General features: G+C 37.9%; 1 protein-coding gene across 1 annotated transcript in view; it reads right to left on the bottom strand.

Annotated features, from left to right (window-relative positions):
* Positions 1-14,323, bottom strand: part of LOC123666918 — a 55,411-nt gene that overhangs the window by 31,366 nt on the left and 9,722 nt on the right. The window contains exons 3-5 of the mRNA XM_045600937.1: positions 5,087-5,240; positions 3,641-3,743; positions 1,657-1,959 (exon numbers count right to left, since the gene is read on the bottom strand). Coding sequence (XP_045456893.1) covers positions 1,657-1,959; positions 3,641-3,743; positions 5,087-5,240 — 560 coding nt within the window. The remainder of the gene's footprint in view (positions 1-1,656; positions 1,960-3,640; positions 3,744-5,086; positions 5,241-14,323) is intronic.

Here is a 14,323-nt window from a genome sequence, read left to right as displayed (position 1 = left end):
TTCTACTTCGACAATAAAAGAAAAAATTTAATCGAATTGAGAATTTCCTCTTTTTGGAAGTCGGTTAAAAATAGGCTATTGAGGGCAACGGATAACATAATTATAATTATTATAACCTTCTAAAGTCCAAATGATATTTACATACCCTATCTCCTATCAAGAAGATATTTAGACAATAGTCGATAAGGATAATTAATCATTAAGGTCCCTATCAAGACGATATCTGGACGATAACTTCTATCCGGTAAAGCGTAAGATACATAGTCATAGGGTATCGCGCGATCAATGATTCCTTGACGGCGATTTAGAAAAAATTAAAAAGAATTATTAAAATCGGTACCCATAACGAACACCGCCCTCAGTACTTGTAGTTCTTCGGTGAACCAAACGTTGGCGCGATTTAATGTACAACTAACGCCATCTAGTACTCCAATACTGAACCTACTTAGAACGATAGCTATCACGGCGGGTTTTTATTAATATTCTATTCCCTTTTGTACTCAGTTGTTATTTACAGATAATTGTGAACGAAAAAAAAAACCGACTTCAATTACATCGACAAGTAATACAACGTAAGTAGACGAAAAAATAGTCAAGTAAATACGCGTTATTAAAGATTATTCAATTTCAATCTCGATGAGATTTGAATGGGACGACGAAACAAGCATCGACTTTCGATTCAAACAAAAATCATCAAAATCGGTACACCCAGTAAAATGTTAATTATAATATATAATAAGCAAAGGTTGGATTAAATGTACAATTTTATACACACAGGAACAAACGTATGCTTTTTGCATCCACAAATTATAGAAAAAAAAACTAAATTGAAGCAGTTACTACATAAACGCTTTTTCCGTCAAAGCTTTGTTAGCTAAGAGTTTAAAATTGACCTACAAGCACAGAAATTTGTCTGCTCACATTTTTAACCGACTTCAAAAAAAGGAGGAGGTTACTCAATTCGACCGTATATATATAATTATTTTTTAATGTATGTTCGGGGATAACTCCGTCGTTTATGAACCGATTTAGATAATTCTTGTTTCGTTGGAAAGGAGATATCCATAGTTTGGTACCATGATAAGGAAACCAGGATCTGATGATGGGATCCCAGAGAAATCGAGGGAAACGCTCGAAAAGCCGCATTACTTTTTACTGGGTGTACCGATTTTGATGATTTTTAATTTAATCGAAAGCTGATTTTTATCACGTGGTCACATTTAAATTTCATCGACATCTGATAACTACTTTTTGAGTAATCTTTGATAACGCGTAGTTACTTGACTATGTTTTCGTCGATCTACGTTGTATTACTCGTCGATGTAATTGAAGTCAGTTTTTTTTTTTCGTTTGCGAGCAAACACAATTATTATTTATGATACAACATTAAAAATACATATAACCCTAAATTTTCAACCCTCTACGATCAACCCCAATTTTTAAATAGCGTTCAGCGGCAAGACTGCGTTTGCCGAGTCAGCTAGTATATATATAGATGTATATATACTTAAAATCACAGAAAGTTGACCCCTCCGCAACCGCTACCACACTGTCACACTTCGTCGACCCCCTACCCCCCTGAATGTCACATAATCAATGGATGACCCCTGATTTCAATTTGTGTATGTTGTGTCCGTGCTTGTGTCTCTAACTCACCATTAACATTAAATTTTTCTATATTATCTTCATAATCTTCTGAATCCATCTGATTGTCGAACTCCGGCGTTTCCCGCTCTACATTTTTATCCTGAGTATTCTTGTTATGCGCAGTCTTACATTCTTGCCTTTCCTGCCTTTCTTGCCTTTCTTGCCTCTCTTGCCTTTCTTGCCTCTCTTGCCTTTCTTGCCTCTCTTGCTTGCCTTGCTTATCCGTCTTGTCTGGCGTCTTGATCTCGGGCCTGTCGTGTGTCTTGAGGTCGGCCGGTCTCTTGTCCTGAGCGGTTGTTGCTGTCACCGCTCCTGGAATTATTTTTTGTTATATTTTTAGAAATCGTAATCAGATAAACGGCGGATTCCTTAACTTTTCATGTAAGTTGGTATTAAATTCGGTGAAAGAAATTTTATATATATATATTTTTTCTTAATATAAGTAAATAGAAATAATAAATAAATAAATATCTTAATAATAATAACATACACACACGGTCGTCTGATTCTTCCTACAGTAAGCAACCTTAATGCTTGTGTTACAGGTAACAGCCGACGGATATAGCTAAATATTTTTTCGATAAATATACATAGAAATAAGATATACTCAGGCGGGAATCGAACCCGCAACCCGCGAAACACTACAAACTGCGCCAACGGGCTAGTCAAATATACTTAAATAAATAAGTAAAGAAGCTGTGAAGGCAGACAGACCTATGTCACAATCACACGTGGAGTGCAATAGAAGTTATATAGCGCTCAAATCAAGTGATTAATTTGCTAGAGGTCGAAGAACTCCTGATTATGGTTAACTATACATTTAACAAATTATTTTTTGTTACGAAAGTGTAATCTTCTATAATATAAAAATGAGTCGCTGAATGTGTTGCTAAGCGCAAAACTCGAGAACGGTTGGACCGATTTCGCTAATTCTTTTTTTTTAAATGTTCCTTGAAGTACGAGGATGGTTCTTACGGAGAGAAAAAAATCTAAAAAAAAAAAAATTAAATTTCCTGAAAAAGTCTAAAAACAACACTTTTCTATACTCCCATACAAAAGATTTGTGATAATACTTAAAAGTCACTGTTAGGCGATACGAAGTTCGCCGGGTCAGCTAGTACAAGAATAAAATTTGACATTTAGGTAGATAAAAGTATACTTTGAAATTGTTATTTTGAAATATTTTTATAGCCAATGAGTACAAATTACAGACGACGCGGTAGCGTAACGGTCACAGCACTGGTTTGTGGCTGTTGCGGTGACGGTTGCGGGTTCAATTCCCGCACGTGACAAACAACGCACAATGTATTGGCCATACATATGTTTAGCCGTTAAGCTGTCGGTCCCGGTTGTTATCATGTACACCTGATAGCGATCGTTACTCATAGTAGGGAATATATCCGCCAACCTGCAGTGGAGCAGCGTGGTGGATTAAGCGCTGATCCTTCTCTTACATGGGAAAAGAGGCCTATGTCCAGCAGTAGGATATTACAGGCTGAAGCGCAGCGCGAGTAAAAATTAAGTTTTAATTGTTACGACCAGGACTAAGGGGGCTGGACCAATTTAGTGGGAGTACATCATAGTACCTATTTTGTTATAAACTACAAAGGGGGCAAACAAGAGTGCAGTACACCTGATAGTAAGCGTAGACCATGGGACGCATCCAACACCAGGTGCATTACAAGCACTCCCCAACCTTTTTTTTTTACGTGGGGAAAATCCTTCATGGATTCCCTCCAGCGCGGGGGCGCCAGAAGATTATGTCAAACTCCTACTGGCCAAAAACCACCAAGTGTGAGCCTGGGTGGGGCGAGATTGGGTCGCGCTAGCATTCGTCACCTAAGCACTCCCCAACCTAACCCAGATGCTTTGGCTACCTTACTCACCACAGGAATATACTTTTTTTTTTCGTAAAATATACAAATACAACATGGATTAACGTCTTTAGTGTCTCATTTGGCTATAATGCTTGGGGTGATTGAAAGGGTCTCACCTGTGGCGCAGTCAGGCGGCTCGTCCTTATTGTTCCACCGGATATCCGTCAGGCCCTTGATGCGGAGCTCCTCTGCCGTCTTCAACAATCCGGCCAGCTGCGTCTGCAAACCAAACCACACCACATTAGTACCTTATTCCGATTTTCATTCAATCAATCATTACAGCCTATACAGTCCACTGCTGGACATAGGCCTCCACAAGTTTACGCCAAAAATAACGTAAATTCATGTGTTTTGCCCATAGTCACCACGCTGGGCAGGCGGGTTGGTGACCGCAGTATTGGCTTTGTCCCACCGAAGACGCTGCTGCCCGTCTTCGGCCTGTGAATTTCAAAGGCAGCAGTTGGATGGTTATCCCGCCATCCGTCGGCTTCTTAAGTTCCAAGATGATTGTGGAACCTTATTATCCCTTAGTCGCCTCTTACGACACCCACAGGAAGAGAGGGGGTGGCTAAATTCTTTAGTGCCGTAGCCACACAGCATTCCGATTTTGATTTCTTTCAATTCATCCTTGCAAGTATGTTGTTGACCCTATCCGCAATCCTTCCCTTATGCTCTGGCCACCTTACTTACCACATGTAAAAGCGAGAGTTAGGAACAGTATTATTTGTCCATGATCTCCTGTAAGTTTGAAGTGCTTTCCCAGCTGTTCCAGTTGTTGGGTGGGGTATTTTATGCTGTGATGTACGTCAATACTATTCCATTACACCACTATAACTTACATGAGACATTTCATTCTCAATTTTAAGGTGTCACGATAAACCTAACCCACTGTTGAATAACCTGTCAATAAGCTGATAACTTCTCCTTCTTCAGATTTGTCAATTTTCGGACGATCAATTAAGAATCAATATACCCAGGAGCGGGCAGTCGGCAGCAGAAGAAGACATCGGAAAGCTGCTATATTCAGAGGGCGCAAGATAGGACGAAGTGGCAAACTATAGGGGAAAACTGCTAAGAGCTGTAGTGCTATTCTGTAAGAACATTTTCGTGTCTCGACAGCGGAATCCGCGGTGAGATATCAAATTGGTATTCATTAAAACTCGACAGTCCCGTAGCGCCACACTTGTGAGTGCGGCGACGAGTCGAACCCTGTTGCGTGAGAACGTTGACATTTAATAGTATGAATTCGGTATTCTGTAAGGGGATTTACCGCTTCATACATCACAATTCGAGACTTGATTCGACACTTGATTTCATGCACATATTCTAAAATAAAGTCATAAGAAAAGAATATCGATAAAATAAACACAGCTCTAAATTGCCGCTCTTCGATTCGACACTCACTTCACATCGCTTATGCGTACGGAATGTTTACAGAATTCCAAACCAAGGTCAAGTGGGTTCGCTTTCGAAGTGAGCGCTGTCACTCAGGTGAAGCTCGATATCGAAATTGTTATTTACAGAATAGCCCTGCTGATGGATGGATGGACGGAGCCACTCACGTGGTGCACGTTCATCTCGCCGGTGTACATGTAGTCCAGCAGCGCGCGCAGGTGGCGCGGCTCGGCGCCGTCGATGACCAGCACGGGCTCGCCCTGCGCCTCGTGCGCGCCCAGCAGCGCGCCCAGCAGCTCCGAGCACGCCGCCAGCACCACCCTGGAGCGGCGACACGCGCACTTGGCAGGTCAGACTGCGTACACTTACAGGTAACGACCGCTCTGGTGTAGTGCCACGTGCGCGTCTAAACACCGTTGTCTGATCGCTCGGGATGATTATTTTTATTTGTACAAATATTTCTTTCCTGTTCCGATGTCTGTCCTTGTGCCCCCCCCCCTTACCCCCGCGGTGGCGCAACGGTCACAGCACTGGTTTGTTGCTGTTGCGGTGACGGTTGCGGGTTCAATTCCCGCACATGACAACAACGCACTATGTATTGGCCATACATATGTTTGCCGTGGTCTCCCCACCGTGCCTCGGAGAGCACCTTAAGCTGTCGGTCCCGGTTGTTATACAATCGTGACATGATAGCGATGTTACCCCCCCCCCCCCATCAATCCCCCCACAATGAAAATTTAAACCAAGCTGAAAAGAACGCGGCAAGTACACTACCTCACGGTGTGGTGTGGAAATGCGTGCATATAATATAAATAGAATGTAGCACCTTCAATTTTAAGATGGACGATACTTTAGGAATGGTGATTGTCAGCTAAACAATTATAATAAACTAGCTATACCCGTGAGAATACTCACCGCTAAATAATTAAAAAAATTACCGACCGTCAATCATATGTTGACGTTGTCTCAAAATCAAAATCCGTCATATATATAATATTAATAATTAATCAATTTACAAAAACAAAAGCTATAGTATTTTTTTTTTTAGTTGTTGATGCCGGTAGAGCAAGCAATTATCTATAAAGTGATATACATATAATTTATGTGGAGTAATTGTGAGGTTTTTTTTCTAAAAAAAAAACATCGTAACCTTAGCGTATTAATATATATACATATATATATATATATATATATATATATATATATATATATATATATGATATTTTTAACCGACTTCAAAAAAGGAGGAGGTTACTCAATTCGACCGTATATATATATTTTTTTATGTATGTTCGGGGATAACTCCGTCGTTTATAAACCGATTTTGATAATTCGTTTTTTGTTGGAAAGGAGATATCCCTAGTTTGGTAAAATGTGTTTTTATATGAAATAAAAAAAAAATGTGAAATTGCAATGAATAAATTAACTATTAAAGATACCAAATTTAAAATAAGTTTCTTAATTAATATAAAAGGTATCACGTTTTTCCCTTTTATAAGCCTCTATTGTAAAGTTCACTTTTATGAGTTAGCTTAGTATAAATTGCTGGTGTCGATTTAAATTTCATCGAGATCTGGTCACAACTTTTGGAGTAATCTTTGATAATGCGTATTTACTTGACTATGTTTTCGTCTACCTACGTTGTATTACTTGTCGATATAATTTAAGTCGATTTTTCTTCGTTTGCCAGCAAACACAATTATTATAGATAATTTTATGACCTACAACTGTATCTGGGCGATATTTTTGATAAAACAAACTTGCTTTCGAGAAAATCCAATAAATCGAAAATTTCGACCTTTGACCTTGAATAACTTTTTTAGCACACATTGGATGAATGAGGACTTTTGGCACATCTACTGGTCCACCCAGGGTCTATAGCACAAATCAGCTCTGTCGCAGTTTTTGTAATTAGAAATGTCTTTTTGGACCGGACTATTAATTTATACGAAGACGCGTTGGCGCAACGGTCACATCACTTGTTTTGTGGCTGATGCGCTGGCGGTTGCTGGTTCAATCTCCGCACATGACAAAAATTTGTATTGGCAACGATGTTTGCCGTGGTCTGGGTGTTTGTGCAGTCTCTGTGGTCTCCCCACCGTGCCTCGGAGAGCACGTTAAGCCGTCGATTGTTATCATGTACACCTGATAGCGATCGTTACTCATAGTAGGGAATATATCCGCCAACTCGCATTGAAGCAGTGTGGTGAATAAAGCTCTGATCCTTCTCCTACATGGGGAAAGAGGCCAAGCAGTGGGATATTATTGGCTGAAGCGTATTCATTTATTTACAAACTATTTAATTAAAGTCGAAGCAGATCGGTTGTAAAAAATTAATTTAATTCCATTTCTTGTTCTTAAATAATACAGACTTCAATACGAGTCTAGGTTTGCAGACAGGATGTCGTAAAATATATTTTTCTTTCTATTTTATTACAAATAATTAACTGTTGACTATTTTATTACTTAAAAAGAACTTGATGTATTTTCATTCCAATTATATATACAGTGTGCATAAGCTACGCTCTTACCCGATGCTTTACTTATTGTGTCTTATATAAAATGTTATAGTTATTTTATTTTATTTTATTTTCGAATTTCGAAAACATCAACTAAATTACAAATATAAAATAATTGTGTTTGCTCGCAAACGAAAAAAAACCGACTTCAATTACATCGACGAGTAGTACAACGTAGATCGACGAAAAAATAGTCAAGTAACTGCGCGTTATCAAAGATTACTCAAAAAGTAGTTATCAGATCTCAATAAAATTTATATGTGATCACATGACAAACATCAGCTTTCGATTAAATTAAAAATTATTAAAATCGGTACACCCAGTAAAAAGTTATTGCGGATTTTCAAGAAGTTCCCTCGATTTCTCTGGGATCCCATCATCAGATCCTGGTTTCCTTATCCTGGTACTAAACTTGGGATATCTCCTTTCTTATAAAAAAAGAATTATCAAAATCGGTACATCCAGTAGAAAGTTATGGATACGTGGAATAAAATTAATTTAGTATAAGATCGAAAACAATAATTTTGCAAACAAATCTATACAAAGGCCACACATACATACATACATACCACTTTTGAAATAAATCGACTACCTTTGATTTGCGAAAAAATCGATACACAACGGTCTTATCAGTATGGTATATGTAATAATAATGTTTAAAGAAACTACTTTCCAATACGAGTATAATCTTTAGCTTGCAATCTGACCATCAAGGAACAGTTGTAAATTACAATTAATTGTACATTTATTACAGCAATTTAACTTGCTATCGTAAAAACAAGATTCCTAATGAAGCGTCCATTGAAATATAGAAAATAATAATTATTTATTTAATCTAAATTTAAACCTATATCACGACTGAGGCTGTAACATCCCACAGCTGGGCTTTGGCCTCTTTCTCCATGTAGGGGAAGGGTTAAACTATTTATTAATATTTATTAAAAGTTTATTATACTTATTCACATTAACTATATTTATTCACTAGAACTAGAATAGGATTTAGAAATCGAAAATTATTGAATCTTTAGGCAGCCGATGCCTTCGGGATATGGGATTAGACTGACTACCAAAGGTTCTAACAATAATCATATGACAATATTGCTGACGCGGTAGCGTCACAGGACTCAGCAATTCCTCTTGCATAACCCGGGTATAACAGCTCGCTATAAAGTGTGTATGATAACAACCGGGACTGGTCAACGTGTTCTCCGAGGCAAGTTGAGGAAACCCACGAGAAAAAACATTCAAACAGGAAACGACTATTGGTACATAGAAATATTCATTTTCGGTCTAGTCTACTTGCTTTTTAGATAAATGTTACAGCCAGCAATGAAACACCCAATTCGTCAACTAACAAATCTACATCCTCATAGCCTAAGTACTAAATAAAGGCGATCCATACTAAAAATTATATATATATAAGTAATAGGAGACACTAGATCTCTGTCTGTCTGTCACGCTTTCACGACCAAACAGGCCAAGTGTGAGCTGTATTTCTTTATTTATTTTATTTGTTTACTAGTCGTATCCCGCGGTGACACCCGTGTCTGATATAATATGAGAGCATAGCGTACTAAAATATAATATAGCCTATAAGCCTTCCTCAGTTAGTAAAATTCTTCTATATTAATAAAAATGAATGTTGCTAAGCGCATAACTCGAGAATGACTCGATCGATTCGGCTAATTTATTTCTTTGTATGTTGCTTAAGGCCCACGGAAGGTTTTAATACAAAAAAAATTATTAACTTTTGACAGAAAGAAGTCTGTCCGGGCAGCTAGTAATAAATAAATATATAAAATGATAAATGCTTTACACTCAACACCCCCAGAGGGTTTTCTCTATTTAGGATCACAGCTAAATAATACTGTTTCAAGCAATGTTGTGTACCTGTTGGTGAGTAAGGTGACCAGAGCTCCTGGGGGTGATTGGGGATATCATCTGCGACTGGTGTTGCAGACTTCTATACACTATGATAATCGCTTACTATCAGGCGAGCCGTACGCTTGTTTGCCGAGCTAGTCGTATCTATACATATAATAAAATGGTAGGAAAGTCAAAACTGTACATTGAATATTTTTTTTAAAAGAATACTTGAGGTGTAATCTACAATCGACACCGAAGCCAAAAATATAGTTTTTATAATATTTGTCTGTTTGTCTGTATGTATGTCCGGGATAAACGCAAAAAGTACCGCATGGATTTACTTCAAATTTGGCACGAATATTATTAAGAAGTCGGGTCAACATATAGGCTACATATTATCACGCTATCTCCTACGGGGAACGAGCACTGAACCTTTATTACTTCAACGCATTCTGTAACAACGTGTAATCTAACGACGCATATTTTAATATTGTTGTTATTATGTTAATAATCATGCTATAAGCTAGCTTCACACTATGAATAAAGACATTCTGTAGTATATTCAGTATCAGCATTGCACCCGTGCGGGCCGCTAGTAAATAAATAAAAAACCAAATATTAGAAAACATGAGATTCATTCACGCTGACAAAACTGCGGGTGAAATAAACTTTACTAACCGACTTCAACAAAAGGAGAAGGTTCTCAATACAACTGTATAGTTTTTATGTGTGTTACCTCAAACCTTTTTACTGGGTGTACCGATTGTGATCTTTTTTTTGGAGTTTACTGTTTAAGAATCGATTTTCAAATAAAGACTGAAGTATGACAAAAATATGAGAGAATCGATTTTCAAATAAATGCTGCACCCAACGTAATTATCTCGTCAATTGTACATTTTTTGTTTGTAAATAAATAAAATGAAATATCGCTTCAGCCTGTAATATCCCATTACTTACTTACTAGGCCTTTTTCCCCATGTAGGGGAAGGATCAGAGCTTAATCCACCACGCTGCTCCAATGCGGGTTGGCGGATATATTCCCTACTACGAGTAACGATCGCTATCGGGTGATAAAAACCGGGACCGACGGCTTAACCTGCTCTCCGAGGCACGGTGGGGAGACCCACAAGGACTGCACAAACACTCAGACCACGGCAAACACCTGTATGGCCAATACAAATGTTTGTCATGTGCGGGGATCGAACCCGCAACCGTCAGCGCAACAGGTACAATCCATGGCTATGACCGCTGCGCCAACGCGGCGTCACATCAATAAAATGAAATATGTAAATAAATAAAAAATAGCACCCAACTTAGTAGTATGAACTCAAATTATACCACGTTTCATTCGAATTAATTCAAATAATTTCACGTCATCAAAATGCAAAAAAAAATCAGTTTTATCGTTAGCTTCGATTTCAGACTACCCTCTAAAATATTTTCAAACTACCTTCAATGTACAGAACTGTACTGTAACTGTCAAAATCAAAATAAAAATTACTAAATTCCTAATAGGCCTCAAAATCACTTTCGAATCATAATTTACAAATTAAAATTGGATTTGTTATGATCATTACTGATAGTAGGAAATATATCCGCCAACCCGCAGTAGAGCAGCGTGGTGGATTAAATTCTGGTCCAATGGTATTAACGCTATACGGAATGTAAATTCTGCAGGGAAGAATCGACACGAAACTCCGCAGTTACTCTTTAAGAGAAAAAACTATGTTTTATCTATAATATATATAAAAGCGAAAGGTCACTCACTCATCACGAAATCTCCGAAACTATAACACCTATAAACTTGAAATTTGGCAGGTAGGCTCCTTATAAGACGTAGACATCCGCTAAGAACGGATTTTACGAAACTCGACCCCTAAGGGGGTAAAACGGGGTTTGGAAGTTTGTATGAAAGTCCTATGTTTTTGAAGTAAGAGACCTCAAATTTAAAATGTATGCTCTATAGATGGTGAGAAAGTGTCCAAATAATGTATCTTTAGAAATCAACCCCTTTTTGGGGTTGAAACGGGGGATGGTACGTTGACTCACTGATCACGAAATCTCCGAAACTATAACACCTACAAACTTGAAATTTGGCAGGAAAGCTCCTTATAGGGCGTAAACATCCGCTAAGAACGAATTTTACGAAAATCGACCCCTAAGGGGGTAAAACGGGGGTTGGAAGTTTGTATGAAAGTCCTATGTTTTTGAAGTAAGAGACCTGAAATTTAAAATGTATGCTCTATAGATGATGAAAAGGTGTCCAAATAATGTATCTTTAGAAATCAACCCCTTTTTGGGGTTAAAACGGGGGATGGTAGGTTGACTCACTGATCACGAAATCTCTGAAACTATAACACCTACAAACTTGAAATTTGGCAGAAAGGCTTCTTATAGGGCGTAGACATCTGTTAAGAACGAATTTTACGAAACTCGACCCCTAAGGGGGTAAAACGGGGGGTTGGAAGTTTGTATGAAAGTCCTATATTTTAGAAGTAAAATACTTGAAATTTAAAATGTATGCTCTATAGATAATGAAAAGGTGTCCAAATAATGTATCTTTAGAAATCAACCCCTTTTTGGGGTTAAAACGGGGGATGGTAGGTTGACTCACTGATCACGAAATCTCCGAAACTATAACACCTATAAACTTGAAATTTGGCAGGTAGGCTCCTTATAGGACGTAGACATCCGCTAAGAACGGATTTTACGAAACTCGACCCCTAAGGGGGTAAAACGGGGGGTTGGAAGTTTGTATGAAAGTCCTATGTTTTAAGTGTAAAAGAAATTTAAAGTGTATGCTCTATAGATAGCGAGAAGGTGTCCAAATAATGTATCATAATCTATACATATAAAAGAGAAAGGTCACTGACTCACTCATCACGAGAACTTAATAACCGCTGGATGGTCCATCCATCCAGGATGGACAAAGGTGAGGCAGGGAGGTAGATTATAGTTAGTTGACGTCCGCTAAGAACGGATTTTGCGATATTCCACCGCTAAGAGGGTTTATTAGGGTTGATAGTTTGTATGAAACATATACAGCCTGAAAATAAAACTAAAAATGTGGTGTATAGAGAGGTTTTATAAAAATAACTATTAAATTATACTAAATTGTGCCTTTTAAAAAGTTACTCAGTGTGATAAGTATTTCAAGTGACTGAAATAAAAAATAATTTGCGTTAAAAATCTTTATAGTAATGTATATCTTCATAACCACGCGGACTTAGTCGCGGGCGACGGTTAGTGTATTAAAAAACAAAGTCCCCAAAAGTGTATGTGATCGATTCGCTCAAAAACTACTGAACGGATTTTCATGCGGTTTCACCAATGGAGAGAGGGCTTCAAGAGGAAGGTTTACGGAACGGCTAAGCCGATTTTGATGAAAGTTTCACTGGAAGTTTGCCGGGAAAACTTTGTGACACACTGATTTCTACGCGGGCGAAGCCGCGGGCACAGCTAGTTATTATATAATTTTACTAGCTGCTGCCCGCGACATCGTCTGCGTGAACGCTATACAGCACCAAAAATACCTACGATCATACCTTTTAAAATAACATTCATTTACCCGTTTCATCTTTACATTTCATATCTACAGAAAAATCTCATAGATGGCGCTGCTTTAAAATTGTCTTGTCTACTTATATTCATTTAATTATGTTTATCGGCTTAGTTACTTATATTGCGTGATTTTTATAGTGTGAAGCTAGCTTATAGTATGATTATTAACATAATAACAACAACATTCAAATATGCGTCGTTAGATTACACGTTGTTACAGAATGCATTGAAGTAATAAAAGTTCACTGCTCGTTCCCCGTAGAAGATAGTGTAATAATATGTAGCCTATATGTTGACCCGACTTCTTAATAATAGTCGTGCCAAAGTAAATCCATGCGGTACTTTTTGAGTTTATCCCGGACACATATACAGACAAACAGACAAAAATTCTAAAAACTATATTTTTGGCTTCTGTATCGATTGTAGATCACACCCCAAGTATTATTTTAAAAAAATATTCAATGTACAGTTTTGACTTTCCTACCATTTTATTATATGTATATAGATTATAAGTATATATAGCAAAAACTATAAAAGCGTGACAGACAAACAGAATTACATTATTTTAAATATTAATTATAAAAAATTAAAGGTACACTTATCGCATTTTATACCATATTTCGGCAACGTTATCTTCCGTCAATAATTAAATTAATAAGTATTTCATGTTCTTGAATATTAAATGTCTGAAGTACATTTAGTTTTATTATTATTTGATTTTTATACTACGCACGTGAACCAAGCAACTGAAGCAGCAGCCCGACTAGGGAAGTAAATCGACCTTACAGAAGATCACAGCTAAATAATACTGCTTTCAAGGAGTGTTGTAAGGCGACCAGAGCTCCTCGGCTACCCAATTCCAAAACATAGTAAGGGACAAATTTTTTGAAATAAATTTTTTAGCATTTTTCGTTCTAATGGAGTCGTGTGAACATATGTAGGTATATACAGATATATTAAAAAAAAATTATAGATGTCCCTTACAGTGTTTTGAAATTGGACAGCCTTCCTGGGGAGCGTCGGGCAATACGCTTGCGATGCTCCTGGTGTTGCAGGCGTCTATAAGCTACGGTAATCGCTTAGCGTATGCTAATTTGGCGACATCATTACATAGTATAAGGCAAAGTCACTTCCCGCTGTCTGTATGCTTAGATCTTTAAAACGACGCAACGAATTTTGATGCGGTTTTCATTAGTAAATAGAGTGATTCCAGAGGAAGGTTTTTTTTTTTATGTCACTAGGTCGGCAAACAAGCGTACGGCTCACCTGATGGTAAGAGATTACCGTAGCTTATAGACGCCTGCAACACCAGAGGCATCGCAAGCGCGTTGCCGACCCAATCCCCAATCCCCCAGGAGCTCTGGTCACCTTACTCACCAACAGGAACACAATACTGCTTGAAAACAGTATTATTTAGCTGTGATCTTCTGTAAGGTCGAGGTACTACCCCAGTCGGGC

Source organism: Melitaea cinxia, chromosome 27 (assembly GCF_905220565.1).
Source record: "Melitaea cinxia chromosome 27, ilMelCinx1.1, whole genome shotgun sequence".
In the NCBI taxonomy this organism is placed as follows: domain Eukaryota; kingdom Metazoa; phylum Arthropoda; class Insecta; order Lepidoptera; family Nymphalidae; genus Melitaea; species Melitaea cinxia.
The sequence above is the reverse complement of the archived record's forward strand: the minus strand, read 5'-3'. Positions and strand labels throughout refer to the sequence as shown.